The 27,253-nt window shown below is 37.2% G+C and overlaps 1 protein-coding gene and 1 non-coding gene across 3 annotated transcripts; one reads left to right on the plus strand and one right to left on the minus strand.

Annotated features, from left to right (window-relative positions):
• Nucleotides 1–556: 556 nt before the first annotated feature.
• Nucleotides 557–27,225, minus strand: LOC117332922 (sulfotransferase 1E1-like). 2 transcript variants are annotated; one of them, XM_033891992.1, is made up of 6 exons: nucleotides 27,128–27,225; nucleotides 13,947–14,149; nucleotides 12,197–12,535; nucleotides 9,242–9,345; nucleotides 7,279–7,459; nucleotides 557–2,317 (listed from the first exon to the last, which is right to left on the minus strand). In XM_033891992.1, exons 2-6 carry the CDS (start codon nucleotides 14,131–14,133, stop codon nucleotides 2,205–2,207), a joined length of 924 nt encoding a protein of 307 aa, XP_033747883.1. In that variant the 5' UTR covers nucleotides 14,134–14,149; nucleotides 27,128–27,225; the 3' UTR covers nucleotides 557–2,204. The 2 variants fall into 2 exon arrangements, with proteins under 2 accessions (XP_033747883.1, XP_033747882.1); XM_033891991.1 differs by having other exon boundaries at nucleotides 13,947–14,154; nucleotides 27,128–27,207.
• Nucleotides 2,479–2,550, plus strand: Trnat-agu. Its single transcript has one exon. It is a non-coding gene; the product is annotated as a tRNA-Thr (tRNA).
• Nucleotides 27,226–27,253: the final 28 nt, after the last annotated feature.

A 27,253-nucleotide genomic window follows, 5' to 3' on the forward strand; every position in this document is an offset into this window, starting at 1 on the left:
CAGAGAATCTGTGCATGAATAGCTAACATCAAGTGAGTATTTTGTCAAAATCTAGTCTGAATAATTCAGAAATACAGCAAAATAACCAAATTCTCTGTCTTCACTTCGATTGAAAAAATCGGCGTTAATGCAAAGGTTCATTCTGATTGGTAAAAAATGAAAAAATTATGTTTTCAATGCAAACTTTATATGTTCACTGCACAATCTTTTTTTTCCTCATTCTTTTTTTATTTTTCCAAGTTGACCAAACAATATTACATTCAAGTAATTAATCTGGGGGTCAAAGCGAAAGTGTAACTTCCACAGAGGTTACTAATGGTCATTGTTATTGTTTATACAGGAATCCTGTGGTTAATACAAATTAATATATACAAGTAAATTTGTATTTTAGAGCAATCTTTATTATTGGACCTCTTTTTTACTATATGGCATTTTGCCTTATTTTGTTAGTAATAATATCTATTTATCAATTAACTATTATTGTACAATATTAACATTCGTATTCCCACAGTATTCCTGTACATTTCAATAGTACTATATGCCAATACAACAACACTTCAATATATACATATATAATGAAAACACTGCATATCAAATGACCTTAACTATACATTAAATTCTAAGTTGTAAAATCATGTAAAGTTGTTGTTATTTATTTACTGTTCTAGTTGAAGTGCAAGGTCTATATTTGACCATAGTCTCCTTACATACTGGTGAGTCTGATGTCACATTCCTAGATATCTCACAACATACTGGTGAGTTTGATGTTACAGTCCTAGACATCTCACAACATACTGGTGAGTCTGATGTTACAGTCCTAGACATCTCACAACATACTGGTGAGTCTGATGTCACATTCCTAGACATCTCACAACATACTGGTGAGTTTGATGTCACAGTCTTAGACATCTCACAACATACTGGTGAGTTTGATGTCACAGTCCTAGAGATCTCACAACATACTGGTGAGTTTGATGTCACAGTCCTAGACATCTCACAACATACTGGTGAGTTTGATGTCACAGTCCTAGACATCTCACAACATACTGGTGAGTTTGATGTCACAGTCCTAGACATCTCACAACGTACTAGTGAGTTTGATGTCACAGTCCTAGACATCTCACAACATACTGGTGAGTTTGATGTCACAGTCCTAGACATCTCACAACATACTGGTGAGTTTGATGTCACAGTCCTAGAGATCTCACAACATACTGGTGAGTTTGATGTCACAGTCCTAGACATCTCACAACATACTGGTGAGTCTGATGTCACAGTCCTAGACATCTCACAACGTACTAGTGAGTTTGATGTCACAGTCCTAGACATCTCACAACATACTGGTGAGTTTGATGTCACAGTCCTAGAGATCTCACAACATACTGGTGAGTTTGATGTCACAGTCCTAGACATCTCACAACATACTGGTGAGTCTGATGTCACAGTCCTAGACATCTCACAACATACTGGTGAGTTTGATGTCACAGTCCTAGACATCTCACAACATACTGGTGAGTTTGATGTCACAGTCCTAGATATCTCACAACATACTGGTGAGTCTGATGTCACATTCCTAGAGATCTCACAACATACTGGTGAGTTTGATGTCACAGTCCTAGACATCTCACAACATACTGGTGAGTTTGATGTCACAGTCCTAGATATCTCACAACATACTGGTGAGTTTGATGTCACAGTCCTAGACATCTCACAACATACTGGTGAGTTTGATGTCACAGTCCTAGATATCTCACAACATACTGGTGAGTTTGATGTCACAGTCCTAGAGATCTCACAACATACTGGTGAGTTTGATGTCACAGTCTTAGACATCTCACAACATACTGGTGAGTTTGATGTCACAGTCCTAGACATCTCACAACATACTGGTGAGTCTGATGTCACAGTCCTAGACATCTCACAACATACTGGTGAGTTTGATGTCACAGTCCTAGACATCTCACAACATACTGGTGAGTTTGATGTCACAGTCCTAGACATCTCACAGTCCTAGAGATCTCACAACATACTGGTGAGTCTGATGTCACATTCCTAGACATCTCACAACATACTGGTCAGTTTGATGTTACAGTCCTAGACATCTCACAACATACTGGTGAGTTTGATGTCACAGTCCTAGACATCTCACAACATACTGGTGAGTTTGATGTCACAGTCCTAGACATCTCACAGTCCTAGAGATCTCACAACATACTGGTGAGTTTGATGTTAGAGGTCCTTAGTTGTCCCATGTTTCCGTGGATAATGTCCTCATTTTGTTTCACTGTGAATAAGTTCTTCCAGTCATCTGTTACTCCTGAAAAGATAATGATATTTTTTTGAAACAAAGGTGACAAATCTATATGAAAATTTCAAAAGTCTAAAAAATTGATATGAAATTGTCTAAATGGTGAGGTTGATCATAACCTCACCCGGCTATGTCTTATGTAGCGGAACTGGACCGGGTCGATCATCGGCGACCAGGTAGCTCAATCGGTAGAGCATCCGGCTAGTGTTCGGAGGTCCCGGGTTCGAACCCCGGTCTGGTCTTGCATTTTTCTATCCCTACTACAGTTAATTAGTGTAGTGTATTACCATTGTAATCTGTTAGGGTGAATTAGAGACAATTTGGATATAAAATGACACTGAGATAGGACACAGAACTATAATGTATACCTCTTTTGTCTGTAGATGTTACCTACCTACACTACAATTGTAATAACATCTATATGTATTGGGAGTACAGATGGTCCCTGTACCGCGGCCCCTGTACCGCGCCCCCTGTACCTCGGGCCCTGTACCTCGGCCCCTGTATCTCGGGCCCTGTACCTCGGGCCCTGTACCTCGGGCCCTGTACCGCAGCCCCTGTACCGCGGCCCCTGTACCTCGGTCCCTGTACCTCGGGCCCTGTACCGCGGCCCCTTGTACCTCGGTCCCTGTACCTCGGGCCATGTACCTCGGGCCCTGTACCGCAGCCCCTGTACCTCGGCCCCTGTACCTCGGGCCCTGTACCGCAGCCCCTGTACCTCGGTCCCTGTACCTCGGTCCCTGTACCTCGGCCCCTGTACCACGGCCCCTGTACCTCAGGCCCTGTACCTCGGGCCCTGTACCGCGGCCCCTGTACCTCGGCCCCTGTATCTCGGCCCCTGTACCTCGGCCCCTGTACCGCGGCCCCTGTACCTCGGGCCCTGTACTTCGGCCCCTGTACCTCGGCCCCTGTACCGCGGCCCCTGTACCTCGGCCCCTGTACATGTATTATTCATACAGGCGTCAACTCTGGCGAGAAATCACTTTCATTCAATAATAATGTATCTACATGTAACTACATATTTCTAACCAACTATACATCCTCTGTTCATTATCGACTATTAAACACTTCCTTTCTGACTCTCTGTCTGCATCATCTTTATAAACTAGACTTTAGTTTTGTCAAGATCAAAATGATGCCCATAATATTACTTAGCATTCCACCTTTAGCCTTAAAAATAAGGTGGTAGAGATAAATTTATACTACATTGTACAATGGCTGTTAGGCATACATGTACTGGTATGTGTAACATGTACTATAATATACCCTGACTATGGTATACTGACATTTACGATACATAGGGTACTATAATATTGTCTGACTATGGTATACTGACATTTACGATACATAGGGTACTATAATATTGTCTATGTGGTATACTGACCTTTACCATACATAGGGTACTATAATATTGTCTATGTGATATACTGACCTTTACCATACATAGGGTACTATAATATTGTCTAAGTGGTATACTGACCTTTACCATACATAGGGTACTATAATATTGTCTATGTGGTATACTGACCTTTACCATACATAGGGTACTATAATATTGTCTGACTATGGTATACTGACCTTTACCATACATAGGGTACTATAATATTGTCTGACTATGGTATACTGACCTTTACCACACATAGGGTACTATAATATTGTCTATGTGATATACTGACCTTTACCATACATAGGGTACTATAATATTGTCTAAGTGGTATACTGACCTTTACCACACATAGGGTACTATAATATTGTCTATGTGATATACTGACCTTTACCACACATAGGGTACTATAATATTGTCTATGTGATATACTGACCTTTACCATACATAGGGTACTATAATATTGTCTAAGTGGTATACTGACCTTTACCATACATAGGGTACTATAATATTGTCTATGTGGTATACTGACCTTTACCATACATAGGGTACTATAATATTGTCTGACTATGGTATACTGACCTTTACCATACACAGGGTACTATAATATTGTCTGACTATGGTATACTGACCTTTACCATACATAGGGTACTATAATATTGACTATGGTATACTGACCTTTACCATACATAGGGTACTATAATATTGTCTATGTGGTATACTGACCTTTACCATACATAGGGTACTATAATATTGTCTATGTGGTATACTGACCTTTACCATATATAGGGTACTATAATATTGTCTATGTGGTATACTGACCTTTACCATACATAGGGTACTATAATATTGTCTGACTATGGTATACTGACCTTTACCATACATAGGGTACTATAATATTGTCTATGTAGTATACTGACCTTTACCATACATAGGGTACTATAATATTGTCTATGTGGTATACTGACCTTTACCATACATAGGGTACTATAATATTGTCTGACTATGGTATACTGACCTTTACCATACATAGGGTACTATAATATTGTCTGACTATGGTATACTGACCTTTACCATACAAAGGGTACTATAATATTGTCTGACTATGGTATACTGACCTTTACCATACATACGGTACTATAATATTGTCTATGTGGTATACTGACCTTTACCATACATAGGGTACTATAATATTGTCTGACTATGGTATACTGACCTTTACCATACATAGGGTACTATAATATTGTCTGACTATGGTATACTGACCTTTACCATACATAGGGTACTATAATATTGTCTGTGTGGTATACTGACCTTTACCATACATAGGGTACTATAATATTGTCTGTGTGGTATACTGACCTTACCATACATAGGGTACTATAATATTGTCTATGTGGTATACTGACCTTTACCATACATAGGGTACTATAATATTGTCTATGTGGTATACTGACCTTTACCATACATAGGGTACTATAATATTGACTATGGTATACTGACCTTTACCACACATAGGGTACTATAATATTGTCTATGTGGTATACTGACCTTTACCACACATAGGGTACTATAATATTGTCTATGTGGTATACTGACCTTTACAATACATAGGGTACTATAATATTGACTGTGGTATACTGACCTTTACCATACATAGGGTACTATAATATTGTCTATGTGGTATACTGACCTTTACCATACATAGGGTACTATAATATTGTCTATGTGGTATACTGACCTTTACCATACATAGGGTACTATAATATTGTCTGACTATGGTATACTGACCTTTACCATACATAGGGTACTATAATATTGTCTATGTGGTATACTGACCTTTACCATATATAGGGTACTATAATATTGTCTGACTATGGTATACTGACCTTTACCATACATAGGGTACTATAATATTGTCTGACTATGGTATACTGACCTTTACCATACATAGGGTACTATAATATTGTCTGACTATGGTATACTGACCTTTACCATACATAGGGTACTATAATATTGTCTGACTATGGTATACTGACCTTTACCATACATAGGGTACTATAATATTGTCTATGTAGTATACTGACCTTTACCATACATAGGGTACTATAATATTGTCTGTGTGGTATACTGACCTTTACCATACATAGGGTACTATAATATTGTCTGACTATGGTATACTGACCTTTACCATACATAGGGTACTATAATATTGTCTGACTATGGTATACTGACCTTTACCATACACAGGGTACTATAATATTGTCTATGTGGTATACTGACCTTACCATACATAGGGTACTATAATATTGTCTGTGTGGTATACTGACCTTTACCATACATAGGGTACTATAATATTGTCTGACTATGGTATACTGACCTTTACCATACATAGGGTACTATAATATTGTCTGACTATGGTATACTGACCTTTACCATACATAGGGTACTATAATATTGACTGTGGTATACTGACCTTTACCATACATAGGGTACTATAATATTGTCTATGTGGTATACTGACCTTTACCATACATAGGGTACTATAATATTGTCTGACTATGGTATACTGACCTTTACCATACATAGGGTACTATAATATTGTCTATGTGGTATACTGACCTTTACCATACATAGGGTACTATAATATTGTCTATGTGGTATACTGACCTTTACCATACATAGGGTACTATAATATTGTCTATGTGGTATACTGACCTTTACCATACATAGGGTACTATAATATTGTCTATGTGGTATACTGACCTTTACCATACATCAGGGTACTATAATATTGTCTATGTGGTATACTGACCTTTACCATACATAGGGTACTATAATATTGACTGTGGTATACTGACCTTTACCATACATAGGGTACTATAATATTGTCTATGTGGTATACTGACCTTTACCATACATAGGGTACTATAATATTGTCTATGTGGTATACTGACCTTTACCATACATAGGGTACTATAATATTGTCTATGTGGTATACTGACCTTTACCATACATAGGGTACTATAATATTGTCTGACTGTGGTATACTGACCTTTACCATACATAGGGTACTATAATATTGTCTATGTGGTATACTGACCTTAACCATACACAGGGTACTATAATATTGACTGTGGTATACTGACCTTTACCATACATAGGGTACTATAATATTGTCTGACTATGGTATACTGACCTTTACCATACATAGGGTACTATAATATTGTCTATGTGGTATACTGACCTTTACCATACATAGGGTACTATAATATTGTCTATGTGGTATACTGACCTTTACCATACATAGGTACTATAATATTGTCTGACTATGGTATACTGACCTTTACCATACATAGGGTACTATAATATTGTCTATGTGGTATACTGACCTTTACCATACATAGGGTACTATAATATTGTCTATGTGGTATACTGACCTTTACCATACATAGGGTACTATAATATTGTCTATGTGGTATACTGACCTTTACCATATATAGGGTACTATAATATTGCCTATGTAGTATACTGACCTTTACCATACATAGGGTACTATAATATTGTCTGACTATGGTATACTGACCTTTACGATACATAGGGTACTTGCTTTCCTTAAAGTATTGTTTCATTGTGTTATCACTGACGGTGGCCTTCAGTTTCCTAAGTTTTTCTATCTTTGTGTTGTTAGCTATTTCTGCGCATATCGTCATAGAAACACTTGTCCGGAGGAATGAGTTCAGCTTCATTATTTCTTTCATTGAATCCTGAAATGAGGAAGTTGGTTGGCAAGTTAGTTTCAACAATTTAGCATTATTTTTGTAATAATGAAATACACATCTGAATTCTAATATCTTTTTTTATTGTTTTCACTTTTGTGATGAATTGTATTTTGACACTCAGAAAAAGTTCTGCCATTGTTTTCAATTAAACTACAATAAATGCCTACAGACTAGTGGTATACACACATAATGCAATAAGATATTTAATCGTTTTTATCTGTATGGCATCACATGTAGTTTAGTAGTAGTCAATAAAGAGCAAGTTCCATGCTAATACATTTCCTACTGTTAACACCTTTATATTACATAGATTCTAACTGATGATCTAAACTGGAACATGACACAGCCCAATGAAGGGGCCGCGGTGGCCGAGTGGTTAAGGTGTCCCGACACTTTAACACTAGCCCTCCACCTCTGGGTTGCGCGTTCGAAACATATACGTAGGGCAGTTGCCTGGTACTGACTGAAGGCCGGTGGTTTTTCTCCGGGTACTCCAACTTTCCTCCACCTTCAAAACCTGGTATGTCCTTAAATGACCCTGGCTGTTAATAGGACGTTAAACAAAAACAAACCAAACCAAACCACAGCCTAATGCTAGGCTTTGTCTAACCGACTGTAGTCAGTGTTCTGTCAGCCTTTAAGTTAGTTACTGTTACTACCTATATGACTATGTGTACTGCTAGCTAGGCTTTGTCTAACCGACTGTAGTCAGTGTTCTGTCAGCCTTTAAGTTAGTTACTGTTACTACCTATATGACTATGTCTACTGCTAGCTAGGTTTCGCCTTACCAACTATAGCTAGTGTTCTGACAGCTATATATGGTTAGTCGATGGTTTAACGCCTACATGACTTTAGCTATAATGCCAAGCTTCATCTTGTAGACTATAGTCAGTGTCCTGTAATTGTAAATTACTGGTTTATAGCCTACCTATAACTCTGCCTATTGCTAGGTTTCCTCTCTGACATTTCACACCAAGTTTGGTTGTAATCCAATAAAAATGTTTAGGAGGATATTGGTTTTAAAGCAAAATTACAGCAGAGTTCCTTATAAGGGGCCCAACCAATCAGGCCCCATGGGTCTCGCTAGCCTCATTTATATAAAATATGATTGACTTCCTCCAATGACATTTCACATTAAATTTGGTTGTAATTCACCCAAGGGTTAAGGAGGAGTAGGGTTTTAAAGCAAAATTTAAAAAAAAAAGTTCCCTTTTTGGGTCCCTCCCCCTCTGTCCCCAGGGGTCAGACCAATCGAATTTATATGAAATATTAATTGCCCTTTCCAAATGATGTTTCATAACACATTGGGATGTAATCCACCCAATGGCTAATAAGGAGTTGGGTTTTAAATAAAAAAATTCCCTTTTGGAGCCCCATCCCACTGGCCCCATGCAGAGGTCACACCAGCCTATTTATATAAAATATGACTGGTCTCCCTCAAGGATGTTTCACATTAAATTTGGTTGTAATCCACCTCAGGGTTTAATAAGGAGAGCAGAGTTTTAATGAAAAATTTAGCCAAAGTTCCCCTTTTTGAGCCATACCCCAGTTTTCTCTCACTCAGGTTTGACCAGCCTCATTTACATAAAACATGATTGCCCTTCGAATTCCCCAATGATGTTTCACACCAAAGTTGAATTTTGGGGTTAAGGATGAGTAGCATTTTGAAAGTAAAAGTTTAACTGTGCACAACAACAGACGGAGCACGATGGCTATAGGTCATTCTGATCCTTCCAGTCCGACGGCCTAATATGTACTGTACATCACCTGTTTGGTGTCCTCAAAGTTGACAACATGTATTGGGTAGCCAGGGCGGTCAGTGATCACCTTATCCCAAGCTTTTGTATGGGACAGCCAGCTGCCAAACGGCACTGAAACAAAGATAGTTTCAAATTAATTAACCAGACAAATCAATGAAGTCACCATTTAATCTAAAATACACATCAAAATCAAACAAAAGGCCAAGAGGGCCTGTATCGCTCACCTCGATATATGGCAGTTTAATATTGAGAAAAACAGATTTTGGAATAATTTGCTAAACATTGTTTCACCTAAATGACACCGCCCCTAAGAGGCCCTTCTGGGCTAGGCCCACCTTTTAAACAAAATTGGTTCTCCTTCACCCAAGGATGCTTCAGTCTGAGTAAATCCTTTCACTCCTACAGAAGAAGGGTTTAAACCATATGGGTGTATAGTTCCAATGTTTGCCCTGCCCTGCTTCATATCAAATATCAGCCAAATCTTTTCATTACAGAGGAAGTAGAATTTTAAAACATAAGCTAAATTTCCCCTATTGGGCCCACCCATCATGCCCTTTGGGGGCCAGACCCACTGTTTATATACAATTGGTTTCCCTTCACCAAAGGACCTTTCTGACCAAATGGACAAAATCCTTTCATTCAAATAGAAGAAGATTTTAACCCATTTGTTGTGTATTTTTTCATTAATGGGGGCCTGACCCATCATTTATACAAAACTGGTTCCAATTCACCCAAGGATGCTTCCTACCAAATTTGGTTGAAATCTGCTTAGTAGTTAATGACTAGTAGTGTAAAGTTGACAGACGACAGAAGTTGCTCCATCTGGTAAATAAAAAATGCACTAATATCAAACTCTGACTACAGTATATGTAAACTTTTATTTCTAATAATACTTACATTATGCTCCTAATTACCAAAAGGACTTTCAACTGAAATTATGTAGGATTGAAATCAGGGAGATACATTGTAACTCTGAAGGATTGAGACCAGGGAGACAACTCTGTAGGTTGAAACAAGGGAGACAACTCTGTAGGTTGAAACAAGGGAGACATATCTGTAGGTTGAAACAAGGGAGACAAATCTGTAGGTTGAAACAAGGGAGACAAATCTGTAGGTTGAAACAAGGGAGACAAATCTGTAGGTTTGAACACTGAAGACAGCTCTGAAAGATAACGAAATTAAGGGTTATGGCCCTTAACGGTATCTGACAAACTGTTATCAAATTACAACAAGGTTCCTCTGTTAGGACCCCGCCAATCAGGATCTTGGTGCCCACCACAGAATGATCTATATCAGTCAAATGAAAGACTGATCTTTTCTCTTCTTTTCCTTTCTTTCACTCTTCCTTCAAAACATTAATAATTTTATACAACCCTATAGCAGGAGCAACCTGCAATTGTCAAAATCCAATATGGCCATACTCTTTGTCATCCATTTAGTTCTTTCAATCAGACTTGCATTCACAACTGGACACTAATTAAGGGGAACCTCAAATTTGAGAAAGATCAATAATGGCCATTTACAACTTAAGAAATTTTTATAACATATATAGTTTCAATAGTTAAAATTCAAGATGGTTGCCTGTTGGCCATGTTGTCATCACAAAGGTTCTATGAGGGAATATGTATAAATGGGGATCAAGGGGAACATTATATGTATGAAATTTGAAAAATAGCAGTAACAAATTTCAATTGTCCAAATCCAAGATGGCCGCCTGTTGGCTATGTTGTTTCCCGTTTGGTGCTTAAAAAAATTTTGTTATCAATTCCAAAATGCAAGATGCGCAATAAGGGACCAAGAGGAATATACATGTACATATGAAATTTGAGAAAGATCCCTTCAGTACTTTCTGAGAAATAGTGATAACAAGAATTGTTTAAGCTGCAGGGACAGGCGGATTGACACATGGACAGACAGACCACGGACGAAGGGTAATTTGATTAGCCTACCATATTCTTTTAAATGAAGATCTAGCCAATTATTTTTAATCAGAATCGCAATTTATGTAACCCCTACCCCCAAATTTTGAAGTATAGAATACCCAATTTTCACCATTTTTTTGCACAAAATGCAAGAAACAGCAATTTTCAAAATGACCGCCAAATGGACCATTTTCTGAAATTCTTCTAAAAACAAATCTATACACACATTAGAAGTCTAAAAATTTTACACATTTTGCAGAAAAATCTTGCTATTAAATTGTTTTTTTTTTAAGTGAATGACCTTAACCTACATTAAATATCATAGGGATTAAATGGACTAAATTATTTACGCAACTTTCGCTCAATAACCCATTGACCTGATATTGGGTCTGTAGCATGCTGGGGTGAAGTGCTACCTGGTTTGTTCAAATGAATGACCTTGGCCTACATTCAAGGTCATAGGGGTCAAATAAGACTTCTTCTCAATAACAAAGAGGCATTGGGTCTTGATATTAATTATCTGCTCTTCTGAGGTTTCAGTCACATTGAAGTCTCAATTTGATCTTGCATAAAAAGTTTTTGTAATGTATAAAAAAAAAAAACAATTCAATAGCAAGATTGTATCTGAAGAACTCTGTACAAAAGAACCCAGGGAGACAACCGTGTAGGATTGAAACAGGGAGACAAATATGTAAGGTCTAAACAATGGAGACAACTCTCTAGGATAGAAACCAGGGAGAAAACTCTGTACAAAGAAAACAGGGGGTCAACTCTGTAGGATTGAAGCAAGGGAGATAAATATGTAGGTTGAAACAAGGAAGACAACTCTGTAGGATTGAAACCAGGGAGACTACTCTATAGGATCTTAACAAGGGAGACAACTATAGGGGATTTAAACCAGGGAGACTACTATATAGGAGTCTGTGAGATTGGTCAACAATGATAAACAGTTGTGGAACACTTTGGCAACACATGTTTTTATACCATTATACCATAAACAGTGTTTTTTTCTCTTTGACAGTGAACTACTCAATACTGACCTTTGCCCTCTTTAAAGAATTGTAGGAAGTCTGGCCAGGCTGCAGAGAGCACAGAACGATCAGTTGTTCCCCTGACCTTCATCTGACGGACATAGTGGAAAAAGGACACAGCAACAGGGCGTGGGTCACGACAGATATAGACAATTTTACAGCGTCTGTCACGAAACGATTGAGGTAAATTGTCAAATGTAAGGTGGGTTACAAATACACGTGGAGACTGCAAAGAGCTTAGGTGCTTGATTGATGAAAACTCAAAGGAATGTTGTTCCATGAAGTCGTTTGAAGGTGATGGTGTAGATCTCTCTAGCATGGTCACCACTTCCCAGATCCAATGCAGACCTAAAGATCAATCACAGCAAACTCAATTATTCTTTTCACAGCTTTTATTTCCATCTTCATTGGCTGGGATCAATCGAAGAGATTTTTACTATCGTTTATGGGTAGTTTCCCCTCAGGATTTTGTTCCATTTTCCCCTCAGACTTCTGTTAAATTCACTGAAATATTGTATTTTCCCTCATTTCTATGGCAATGATATTCCCAAATACTCCAGATTTGCTTTCCGAATAAACCATTTGCTGTTTTTACTTGGAAAATGTGTTTTTAAAGCAAACAAGTACAATCAATGATTGCGAAAGCTCACCGGTGGCAGCAATCACACTGCATTCATTTTCTATGTATGTATAAGCATGTCATTTTGAAATTGTATGACACATAATATCGCGCCTAGACCTCTAATGGATGTATAAACCAAATAAGAAGGATGTGGACTTACAAACTTTCCAAAACTAACCCCCAAAATCTTTAAAGTGGGTTTTTGTGTCAAAAAAAGCAAGTCCACTAAATGGTAAAATGCCAAAAAAAAAAATCACAATTTTTTTCTGCATGATTTTGCCACAGCATCACTCCTGGATCTCTAATGAATGTATAAACCAATTTAGAAGGGAATGAGGTGTATACTTTTAGACTTACAAGCTTTCCAAAAACTTACTCCAAAAACTTTAAAGTGGGTTAATTCGGTGCCAAAAAACTTAAGTCCACAAAATGGTAAAATGCGAAAAAATCACAATTTTTTTCTGCATGATTTTGCGATAACATCACTCCTAGACCTCTAATGAATGTATAAACCAAATTAGAAGGACATGAGGTGTATACTTTTGGACTTATAAGCTTTCCAAAAACTTACCCCAAAAACTTTAAAGTTTTGGGGTGGGACGCTGACGCCGACGCCAGGATGACAGCATTAGCTCTCGGTTCCTCGTAACCGGTGAGCTAAAAACTGAAACTTTGTGATGTTTAAATTTCCCTATTTCAGAACTAATTTTCCCCTATGGTCCAAAAAGGGTAGTTTCCCCTAAATTCTAGATTAATCCCTGACTGATCACTTCTCAATAATAAACATATTATGATACATTGTATGTCCAATTGGAGAGAATTAAGGAAGCTTTCTGGGAATCGATTCTTTATGACTAAGATGGTTTTTATGGAACATAAAATTATTTCATTTTATTAACTCTTTTTTAGATATTTAGTACATGTAATTAGGCAGCAGTTGATACCTTGTAATATTCATTTATGTTTAAACATATTAAACAAATTAGAACTCTTTTTTGTTTGGAGATATAATAAAGAATACAGCCTGCCCACCTTAAAGCAGATTTCTAAGGATATAATTGTGCCAGATTTATGCACACTTTATTTATGCAACAGAATACAGACTTTCTACAATGTACATTAAGACAGATTATGTACCAGATTTAGGGTAAGCACAAATGACTACATCACTATCCCGAGCCTGCAAATGTCCATTAGACAGTCGGTCAAGATGCTTGGTCAGGGATTCCTCAGACCCAGTGACAGGCAAGTACAAACCATTAATTTCAGCCAGTGAAATTTGACCACCATTTTTACCATGGAAGGTCACAGGTTTGTAAGACATCTTTTGTCACCACAGTCTGTTCTGAAAAAGAATGTAGTAGAGATCAGTCTGACATTGATGGTTTTACCTCTGATCCACTATGGATTGACCCAGAATTCCTTCAGTCCACCATTTGATGGATTATATATTGAACTAGAACTGTCGCCAGGATGGCTGAACAATACCCCCGCAATCTGCACTCAATGGTGAATTGGAACTTTTAATTAGAGGCTAACTAAGATAACCCGTGCATGCCAATATTTTTGAAATTCAGAATGTCTGAAATATGTGTTGTTCACAATAAAGAGAATTCAGTGACCAGTTGCCATAGCAACCATAATTTTGAGAAAAAGAAAGTGGCATGCACATCTACATATGATCATTAATATTTGTGTGAAGTTTCATTGGAATCAGGCCATCGGTTTAGGAGGAATTGTCCGGACAAAATGTGTCTACAGACAGATGGACGGACAGACAACCTGATTCCAGTGTACCCCCTAACTTTGTTGTGTGGGTATAATCACAGGGGCTTGGCATATACATATATATATAGACTATCATTTGGAAAATCGTGCCAAGCCCCTGTGGGTATAATGACTTTGGAGAAGAGAGAGAATTCTCCTTAACTTAATTAAGGAGATATAGAGCTGATGATATGAATACTACCAGTAAGACACTTATAGTTTGACTCAAAAGGAATTAAAAATAACAAGATATCCAGAGGAGCTGTATCACCCATCTAGATAATTCAGTGATTATGACAAAAAACATCTTAAACAACGCTTGACATTTCAAATGATAATCACATGAAAGCAAAATATACATTATACATGACCTTGATGTTTAACAGGTGACTCTTTGTTTAAATATGAATTTTACTTCATAATATGAAATAAAATAAACATCAGTGAAAAATATAGGAAAGTTGACCTTGACCTTTTGGCTTATGACCTCGACATTTGACCTTGATTGTAAACCTTATTACATATTTTTTGAACAGAAGATCTTGACCAAATTTAATGAAAATTGGTCAATGAATAAGTATGTTATCAGATAGGAACTTCATTTGTGGATGGATGGACGCCACATGCAGTATTGGTAATAAAGCTAACTTGGATCTTCAGACCAAGTGACCTTGTAGTGTTTAATTCTTTTGATTTAGTTTAATGATCTCACTGCAATTGTCATGGTGATATCTTAAATATTGGATATAATAACATCAATTAAATATGCCATCATTTAATGACTTTTGTTGTTGACAGGATGTTAAACAGCTACTAACCCAAAATATGCATGGTGTACATGTTTTTCGCTTAAGAAAATATTCATTGCTGGGAAGACTTATATACTGTACTAATTAATATTTAAGTCTAAATGGAAGATTTAAATTATTAAGGATTAACATCAATTATTTTTTCTGTTATACAGTCATAACAGAAAAAACTGGAGTGTATTCTAAATAAACCGCGAAGCGGTTTATGAAGAGAGTACACTCCAGTTTTTTATGTTATGACTGTATAACAGAAAAATAATTAATGTTAATTCTTATAATTTAATTTCGTCTTATACACACCAAGATATTTCACTTTCTTTGGCGAACTCTTTTCTGTGATAAATTATTACGCAACGTCATCAGCCAATCAAAAATGACGTTGCATTTCGCAACGTCAAAAATTTTGTTATGGAGGTATAACAAAATTATTTCAGCCAATGAAAATGCGTGTTTCATACAAAATTAAATTATTGAGTGTTAATATGATAGTTTACAGAATCTAAATAAAATCCATTTAAGTTTTAGTTACCAGGTATCAAACCAATTTAAACATAAGTTCAAATGATATATTACAGTCCCATATCACCGTGTGAAGTTTGATCGAAATCCCTTAAGGAGTGAAGTAACTAGAGTGCTGACTGACTTTGGCATTATGACATATACTATACAATTGAATACATATATGCATGTCTGTACAAGATGGGCAGACAGAAAAAACTAGTCTCCCAGGGTTCTCTGGTAGGGGTCATACTTTTAATTAAGTTGTACTTATGGATAAGGATAAAAATGGTATTAACAAAGGGATCATAGTCAAATTAAGATTCTTATAACATTCAAACATTTATCCCCCATTTCATTGAAATTTTCTTGCTGTTGCTATGGAGAAAAATTGGTTGCTATGACTATTAGAAGGGTAAAAACTAGATCTAGGTAACCTAGACATTATGACATTGAAGTTTACAATAGAATTAAATATAACCATATTTTCAAGTTTAAACACTGATTGGGGGGAAACATTAAAATATAAAATTTAAGAAAAACTGTAGAATTTCACCATTAGATTGAGCAAATGTAATAGGTGCGTTACCAGGCCTGTTGCTAGGCAACCTTATGTCAGAATTCTTTGAAACTCCATATTTTATAAATTTCATATGTCTTTGTTAATCTGGTATGTAATTCAATTAAATCAAAGATGGGGCCAAAAATGACTCTAAATGCACCTACTCCTTTCTGACCTGTTGAAAGTTTCAACACTTAAGCATTGATGTGACTTTGTTTTAAGTTTCATTGGGGTATGAAAAAAATTTTGTTCATACCCCTATGAAACTAAAAACCAATTGACATCAACGCTTATAATTAAATTTGAAAATAATTTTCTAATTTAAAACATGTTTTATGTACAATTTTACTGGTTTTATATGGGATTCTTTTTCTCAAATCAATACACAACGTTAACTGTCGTATTGTGACGTCACATTTTTCGTGCCATTCTCAGATTTTTTTTCATAGTGGTATGAAAAAAAAAATCTCAACCAATCAGAAAGCCGCAGTCTGCGTACAAACAATGGAAAATTAATTATAGACTTGTAGCGGGACTGGACTGGGTCGATCATCGGTGACCAGGTAGCTCAATTGGTAGAGCATCCGGCTAGTGTTCGGAGGTCCCGGGTTCGAACCCCGGTCTGGCCGCTACATTTTCTCCTGTTACAGACTTATAAGCTTAAGGATTACACAAGTTTTGTTGGGTGCCCTCAGACTTGATCAGATCTCTGTACTGAGAGGATTTATCAAGTATAACCCACAGATGTACCTGTATGTGATTGTCATGATTTCACCAGGTCTAATAGATAAGCTATCTTAGTGAAGCCCTGCTTCACCTTGTTTACAGTACTTAAAGCCCCAATAATATAACTGATGTACTTTAATAATTTAACAAGAGATCCCAGAGGGATCTTGGCGCCCACCATTGAATGATCTTCATAGGTTCCATGTCAGATTGATCTTTTCTCTACTTTTCCCTTCATTTTACTAATCTGTGCAAATTTAGACATCCCTCCAGTACTTTTCAAACAAGGGAATCCTAGCTATATAAGAAATTTGAGATTTAACGATAATGGCTGTTTGTTTGCCAGGTTGTTTTCCGGACAGACTGGTCCAAAAATGCAATGCAAGTGACCAAGGGGAACCTACTTATGAAATTTGAGAAAGATCCATTCAGTACTTTCTCAGAAATAGCGATAATAAACTTCAATTGTCAAAATCCAAGATGGCTGCCTGTCGGCCATGTTGTTTTCAGATTGGTTTCAAAACGCAATATGCATAACTAGGCACCAAGGGAAACTTACATATGAAATTTCAGAAAGATCCCTTCAGTACTTTCTCAGAAATAGCGATAATAAACTTCAATTGTCAAAATCCAAGATGGCTGCCTGTCGGCCATGTTGTTTTCAGATTGGTTTCAAAACGCAATATGCATAACTAGGCACCAAGGGAAACTTACATATGAAATTTCAGAAAGATCCATTCAGTACTTTCTCAGAAATAGTGATAACAAACTTCAATTGTCAAAATCCAAGATGGCTGCCTGTCGGCCATGTTGTTTTCAGATTGGTCTCAAAACGCAATATGCATAACTAGGCACCAAGGGAAACCTACATATGAAATTTCAGAAAGATCCCTTCAGTACATTCTCAGAAATAGCGATAACAAACTTCAATTGTCAAAATCCAAGATGGCTGCCTGTCGGCCATGTTGTTTTCAGATTGGTCTCAAATCGCAATATGCATAACTAGGCACCAAGGGGAACCTACATATGAAATTTCAGAAAGATCCCTTCAGTACTTTCTCAAAAACAGAGATAACAAACTTCAATTGTCAAAATCCAAGATGGCTGCCTGTCGGCCATGTTGTTTTCCGATTGGTCTCAAAACGCAATATGCATAACTAGGCACCAAGGGGAACCTACATATGAAATTTGAGAAAGATCCATTCAGTACTTTCTCAGAAATAGCGATAACAAACTTCAATTGTCAAAATCCAAGATGGCTGCCTGTCGGCCATTTTGTTTGCCGATTGGTCTCAAAATGCAATATGCATAACTAAGCACCAAGGGGAACCTACATATGAAATTTGAGAAAGATCCCTTCAGTACTTTTCAAAAATAGCGATAACAAACTTCAATTGTCAAAATCCAAGATGGCTGCCTGTCAGCCATGTTGTTATCCGATTGGTCTAAAAACGCAATATGCATAACTAGGCACCAAGGGGAACCTTCATATGAAATTTGAGAAAGATCCCTTCAGTACTTTCTCAGAAATAGAGATAACAAATTTCAATTGTCAAAATCCAAGATGGCTGCCTGTCGGCCATTTTGTTTTCCGATTGGTCTAAAAATGCAATATGCATAACTAGGCACCAAGGGGAACCTACATATGAAATTTGAGAAAGATCCTTTCAGTTCTTTCTGAGAAATAGCGATAACAAACTTCAATTGTCAAAATCCAAGATGGCTGCCTGTCGGCCATTTTGTTTTCCGATTGGTCTCAAAATGCAATATGCATAACTAGGCACCAAGGGGAACCTACATATGAAATTTGAGAAAGATCCTTTCAGTACTTTCTGAGAAATAGCGATAACAAGAATTGTTTACGGACGGAGGGACGGACGGACGGAGGGACGGAGGGACGGACGGACGGACGGACGGACGACGGACCACGGACGCAGGGCGATTTGAATAGCCCACCATCTGATGATGGTGGGCTAAAAATACACGGAGAGGGAGATCCAACATTCGTGTAGATGGTGCAGTAGAGTTCGGTGTGGCCCAGCAGACGGATTCCACAAGGAATACAAGAGTCCAGGTCATAGTGGTAGAGTTATCAATAGGTAAAGATTACCATGACAACATCTTGCATAGGCTTTAATAAAGAATGTTGACTAGTTTCGAAACATGTGTTGTGTCGTCATCAGAACCAGCAATTAAAGCTGATTAACCCAGCAAGACGTTGTCATGGTCATCTTTACCTATTTAATAATTTAAGATATACCAACATTTGGAACTTCAATGTGTTAGATATAAACCGCCTGGTAAGATCAGTACAGTAATCTGAAGTCTAGCCTATTGACAAACATATATTAATATCTTTCAACCACATATATACATGTAGTCAGCTGCCTTTCTCATGGACAACTTGGATTTTTATAAATTTCAACAATAAAAGTGTTTTTATTGAAAATTAATTGATGTTGTTTGTACATCAACAATATTTCTGTTTTATCAACAATCAGTTAAAATGACATTCATATGATGCATGTATGAAATAAAATTTCGCCTTCGTCCAGTTAAGGGGCCGCGATGACCGAGTGGTTAAGGTGCCACAACACTTATCACTAGCCCTCCACCTCTGGGTTGTGAGTTCGAAACCTACGTGGGGCAGTTGCTTCTTTGGAGCTACAGAACTCAAGTACTAGTTACAGATACATGTATATGACTATGTGAATACATGTAACGAGTATGTAAAAGTTGAGTTTAATTATATACAAGTGTCTATATATATATACACTTTTATGTATCTGATTCCTGGATATAGATTATTTCAGATCTGAGTTCATCATTCAATGGACATTTTTTTTTACATTTTGTAGTATAAGAGGATTAACATTTAATCCCATAGCAATTCAGCTAGGACCATTCTTATGATAACCAGTAGTTTATAAATACATATAGTGTCCTATCTACAGGTGGGTGGTCAGTTCAGATGTACAGGTACCCACCATCTGTGTCCTACCCACAGGTGGGTGGTCAGTTCAGATGTACAGGTACCCACCATCTGTGTCCTACCCACAGGTGGGTGGTCAGTTCAGATGTACTGGTACTCACCATCTATGTCCTATTTACAGGTGGGTGGTCAGTTCAGATTTACAGGTACCCACCATCTGTGTCCTACCAACAGGTGGGTGGTCAGTTCAGATGTACAGGTACTCACCATCTGTGTCCTACCCACAGGTGGGTGGTCAGTTCAGATGTACTGGTACTCACCATCTATGTCCTATTTACAGGTGGGTGGTCAGTTCAGATTTACAGGTACCCACCATCTGTGTCCTACCCACAGGTGGGTGGTCAGTTCAGATGTACTGGTACTCACCATCTATGTCCTATCTACAGGTGGGTGGTCAGTTCAGATGTACAGGTACCCACCATCTGTGTCCTACCAACAGGTGGGTGGTCAGTTCAAATGTACAGGTACCCACCATCTGTGTCCTACCAACAGGTGGGTGGTCAGTTCAGATGTACTGGTACCCACCACATGTGTCCTACCCACAGGTGTGTGGTCAGTTCAGATGTACAGGTACCCACCACCTGTGTCCTATCTACAGGTGGGTGGTCAGTTCAGATGCCCGTTCAGATTTACAGGTACCCACCATCTGTGTCCTACCCACAGGTGTGTGGTCAGTTCAGATGCCCGTTCAGATTTACAGGTACCCACCATCTGTGTCCTACCCACAGGTGGGTGGTCAGTTCAGATGCCCGTTCAGATTTACAGGTACCCACCATCTGTGTCCTATCTACAGGTGGGTGGTCAGTTCAGATGTACTGGTACCCACCATCTGTGTCCTATCTACAGGTGGGTGGTCAGTTCAGATGTACTGGTACCCACCATCTGTGTCCTACCAACAGGTGGGTGGTCAGTTCAGATGTACAGGTACCCACCATCTGTGTCCTATCTACAGGTGGGTGGTCAGTTCAGATCCACCTGTGTCCTATCTACAGGTGGGTGGTCAGTTCAGATGTACAGGTACCCACCATCTGTGTCCTATCTACAGGTGGGTGGTCAGTTCAGATCCACCTGTGTCCTATCTACAGGTGGGTGGTCAGTTCAGATGTACTGGTACCCACCATCTGTGTCCTATCTACAGGTGGGTGGTCAGTTCAGATCCACCTGTGTCCTATCTACAGGTGGGTGGTCAGTTCAGATGTACAGGTACCCACCATCTGTGTCCTATCTACAGGTGGGTGGTCAGTTCAGATGTACTGGTACCCACCATCTGTGTCCTATCTACAGGTGGGTGGTCAGTTCAGATGTACAGGTACCCACCATATATAGTTATATGATGTTAATAGATTGGTTAGTTGAATGTAGCAAATTTAGCTTCGGACATTAAAACTAAAATATACAAATAAGTCAAATTGTACCCAACTTAACCAATATACATTCTGTGAAGGAAAACAGTAAGTCTTCTTGGCTCATTGGAATGTCGCTCGCCTGTCGACGTACATCGATCTGTATTGTACAGTGGAGGTGGGAGATCCAACATCAATGTAAAACAGTCAGGTTGTTTATGTGGTACCCAGCTCACGGATTCCACAAGGAATACAAGAGACTGGCCGTAAGGTTGAACAGTCAAAGGGTAAAGATGACAATAACAGCAACCTGCTGGGTTGATCAGCTTTAAGCTAACCCAGTAGTTGACTAGTTTTGACACTTGTTTCTGTGAGAGATTTGACACAGCTCTACAACACTGTTACTAACATGTAGACCGTCGTACGGGACTTATAGAGGTGTCCTGTGTGAGAACTGTCACAGCTCTACAACACTGTAACTAACATGTAGACTGTCGTACGGGACTTATAGAGGTGTCCTGTGTGAGCACAGCTCTACAACACTGTTACTAACATGTAGACCATCGTACGGGACTTATAGAGGTGTCCTGTGTGAGCACAGCTCTACAACACTGTAACTAACATGTAGACTGTCGTACGGGACTTATAGAGGTGTCCTGTGTGAGCACAGCTCTACAACAGTTACTAACATGTAGACCATCGTACGGGACTTATAGAGGTGTCCTGTGTGAGCACAGCTCTACAACAGTTACTAACATGTAGACCATCGTACGGGACTTATAGAGGTGTCCTGTGTGAGCACAGCTCTACAACACTGTTACTAACATGTAGACTGTCGTACGGGACTTATAGAGGTGTCCTGTGTGAGCACAGCTCTACAACACTGTAACTAACATGTAGACTGTCGTACGGGACTTATAGAGGTGTCCTGTGTGAGAACTGTCACAGCTCTACAACACTGTTACTAACATGTAGACCATCGGATGGGACTTATAGAGGTGTCCTGTGTGAGGATTGACAATGCTCGTAACTAATACATACTAACATGTAGATGGCCGATCCAAAACCCTGACATCATCATAGTGACAAAGTTGTCTGCAAGATAATATTGATCACAGTGTACATGATTTATATATATACGCACAATACTGTTGTAAATATTGTATATATATTCTATACTTATCTTGATCATGTGCAAGACAAGCTTTTAAGCTGAACATTTATTAGCATAAATAATGGACGCAGGCTTGTAGCCTCTATATCCATATCAATATCAATACATAGTATAATATAAATACAGTTGAGTTTAGACTAAAGGTTACACAAAGTGCACTCCGAGTGCACTCCGTTAGGACTCGGAGTGCACTCCGTTTGGACTCCAGGTAAACTTGGAGTGCACGAAGTTTACATGTACAAATGTACCTGGAGTCCTATCAGGCCCCAATCCTACCTGGGTCCACATGTATCACATGTACCTGTAACCAAGTACATATATACATGATGTTTATAGATAGATGTATACTCTTATACATTTTGACTCCTTAAACATGTAACAATAAGATATGTGTTACTGTTTTATCTTTGTATATATCATCTTATTATTTTGTTGGGTCATTTTTTTCGTTGGTTAACTAACAGCATCTAATATAATAGATTTTTTTCTATTAGTAAACCCTACATAAAATGAATAGATCTGGCACTTGGTTGAAAAATGTATGATAGCATTCCTTTGATTTGAAGAGTTTTAACAAGCCACGTCAATTAGTAGAAAATTGGCAATAAACAAAAATGTATATAAATTTGGCAAGTTGTTTGTGGTCTCTCAAAATGTAGAGTTTGATTGTGTACTGGACATAACTTGTACTCGAAGTACTAAGTACTGTTTTTAATATATTTCAAATACTTTTCTTCCAACAGTTTATATTTATCTTAACATACAATAAAAAAGAAAGTTGTTTTTTTATCACCTGGGTAGCATATTCCGGATCTAATGTCTAATTTTGATTTACTATTTAACATCAGACTTACATTTCTATTTGCTAAATCAACTTTTTTTTTGTTATGCCTGCCTCATTAAATCCAGGTCATACATGGAGTTCTTTTAACAGTTATATCAGATACATCCTCCTCCCCCCCCAACTTCCAGGTCAATATCTACCTGTATATCAAGCGTGATTACAGGGGTGTGGAGAAAAGACAGACTTACACTGACCCCAATAATGACCCCTTCCTCCAAGTTTACCTCGTAAGGTGTGAAGATCTGGACAGGTGTACACACGGTCATCTAACTAGATAAAGACCCCCTTAATTGTTAGATGGAAACTGGTCATCACACCTTACCTTTACCTAGCCCCAGTTTCCTCTGGCCCTGACACCATGTCTGGTGTAATATGGTGTCAGGGCCAGAGGAAACTCCGGCTAACCTTTATCAAGGTCTTATAGAAATATAGGTACAGACTTGTGACGGTCGATATCCGACACTTTTGAAATTATATGATTGTCCATTCCTATTACAGTATTATTAAAACAGTTATAAGTCATTTAAAGAAAGAAAAAAAATATTTGAATTTTTTTTTTATTTCAAACTGGTACTATTACTTATAAGCATGTATAGAGTAATTAGAGGTCAATATGCATGTAAATCAACATAGATTAATATAATTTTCATGTTTGAGTTAAGTAAATACTTATCAAACATTCCATACACCAACTGCAGCGGGCATTATGCATTTTTTTTTTTAAAGTTAGAACATTTAATTTTATGATTTTATAATTGGCTTGAACAACCATTGTACATTCATGACCTGTATCTGTTACATACAATGTATGAGTGACACATATCATGATAAATATTGACTGAATGGGATAGAAAAAGATGTAGTTCCAACAGGTCAGTTTTACAGGTAAATGGTACATAGGTTGCCGTGTCCAACTGCCCTGAGGCAAATTTTACCTCAGGCTCTATAATCTTTTTTCCTGGATGAGAACAATGTGTACTAATTACGGGTATAAAGCTATAGGTTGGTTTTGGGAAATGGTGAATTTACATTCATTATACCATTTTGAATTACACTGAATTTTTTTTTTTTTTTTTTACTTTAATCTCTTTCTTTACAATTAATTTTTTTAAGCAATGTCTTTATATTTTTTAATATTACAAGATAAGAACTGCATCATTTCTTAATTTGATTTGCATTAATTTTTTTTGAACTTATATCATTCAACATTGTACCTCTGCATACCGGACACCTGCATAAACCAGCCAATACGTTTGGTCTCAAGGACTTACCGTTTAGACAGGTTACAATGTAATAAGAAACAGCTTATTTTTACTTTCTAATTTCAGTAAAGAATGACTTCATTTCAATAGAGTGTGTCTTCTTAAACCTGTTAACCAATTTGTTAATGGTTTTACAACTTATCTTGACATTTCCACCTTAATTACACTGGTATTTAGTTTATACATGTAATTTTGGTCTGATTAAGGCCTCTCAAATGGAGAGCTACAATCCTTTCCTTCAAGTCAGGAGATAATCTTACTGTTCTGTTAATTGGCCTGAGGTTATAACACTGTGACCCTGCTTTGCACAGCTTCATCATTTGAACAGTGACAGTATTGACACAGGTATTTCTGTGAACTCAGGACAGTACCTGTAGCTGGCTCATAAAACTCACCTGGCACAGTATCAGGGGTGTCAGGCCAGAGTCAGTCATGCATGGCCAATAATAATAGCAATTAAACAGATACTGTCATTCATTATGGTAGTCCAGAACTACATACTTGTGTGTACGTTATGTCAGAACATTAATTTAACTAGGTAATGCTCGTGAATATGTACAGTTGTAAATGTATATTTTTCTAATGATACATTTAAATATATAACCTATTATATATCAACTAAAATGATTGTTCATTTTATAATTACTTGCCTGAATTGAGTACATATATGTAGAGAATGTCTTATATAAAAAAACACATAATTCATTAAATACTGTAAACTTTCAATATTTTGAATAATCAATAACATAATATAGATACATTATATAAACTTCCTTTAAAGTCATGATATATGTACAGTAATAAATATTCTAATTGAAATAATTTTCAATTCCTTAATAAAATGAAATACAATTTACTTACATCTTAATGAAATATGAAATAATAAGCAAATAACTTTCATAGAAACCTGATTATAGCATAAATTGTATAACTGTCTTTTATGGATCTTAATAAATATAAATTTAACATGTAGGCATTATTACCATGTATTAACAATAAAAGAAATATTCCTAGTAGACTAAACAAATGTTAATAGTAATATTAACAGAACAAAAGTAATTTGTAAAAATCTATTTATTTATATGTAAATTATATTAAAAGCATCAAAGTATTAATATAGAAAAATCTATATATATATGATATAGTCTGATTATAGAACTGGAGTAGGCATGGTGTCTTATAGGACTCCAGGTAGACTCGGAGTCCACTTGGAGTGCACTCCAAGTTTACCTGGAGTCCAAACGGAGTGCACTCCAAGTCCAAATGGAGTGCACTCGGAGTGCACTTGGGTGTAACCTTTAGTCTTCACTCAACTGTATTTCCTATGTAATTAATGGCTTTATATTAGTTCCTGTACATTCATGAATAAAAACGGTTATTTTTTCAATGATCATCTAACATTATTTCAAATTTTATGACAGAATCAGCATTGACAACAATTTGTGGCAAGCTACATTATTCATGTATTCCATAAATCAATAACTGTAACTGAAAAAATGTTTCCTTCCATCAAGACGATCGACATCGCTTTTTGAATATTTTCTTATCGTGACCTCTGATTCTACTCATATTGTCCATTTGGAAAAAGTTTTTTGTTATTCTACTATCATATATGTTATTTACTATCTTAAAAACGTTAATTATCATATTTCCTCTGGTCCTACGGTGCTGTAGCATTGGGAGATTTAACCATTGTAGCCGTTCCGGGTATGAGATATTTTTAAATCCAGGGATCAGTTTTGTTGCCCTTCTCTGCACATTTTCAATGAGTTCTATATCTTTTACTTTTGATGGGTTCCAAACACTTGCAGCATACTCAAGGCGGGGAACTTTAAATAGCATTTTGACATGTTATCAAGTATAAATAAAGACTATTATTATTATTATTATACTATGGGTATCTGATAACCTATTGCTTTCTTCTGTACATGAAGTTACATGTTACATTGTATATATTCTCCAAGTGACATCGATCTAGGCTTCACCCGAGCTTCTACTTTCGATTTGCATATATGATGCACAAACGCAAGGATTCATCTTTCAATACTCTCCATGTGACATCGGTCTATCGCTCTGTTGTCAGTATTTGTTCTAAATGATATACTACAATCAGCTGACAATAACCAAATGGGTTTGTTATAGTTGATATCAATGATACTATAAATTACAGTATCACGGGCGAGCTTTCTACTTTTGATTTGTACTGTATTAAAGTATATAATGCACAAACGCAAGGATTCATCTTTCAATACAAACAGCAAGCTTAAGGTGTATATGACAATAGTATATATATCTATGTTACATTATAACAATGATAACAATAACATATATATATATATACCTGTTTCTCTTCTTGTATGTTCAGTTCACACTGTTACGAAGAGTCCTGTCCGGAACAAGGTATCCGGAACTTGTTTGTTTTCACTATTACACACGGTTTGCCATTCGGAATATTATCTTTCGGAGT

Source organism: Pecten maximus, chromosome 8, assembly GCF_902652985.1.
Source record: "Pecten maximus chromosome 8, xPecMax1.1, whole genome shotgun sequence".
NCBI lineage: Eukaryota > Metazoa > Mollusca > Bivalvia > Pectinida > Pectinidae > Pecten > Pecten maximus.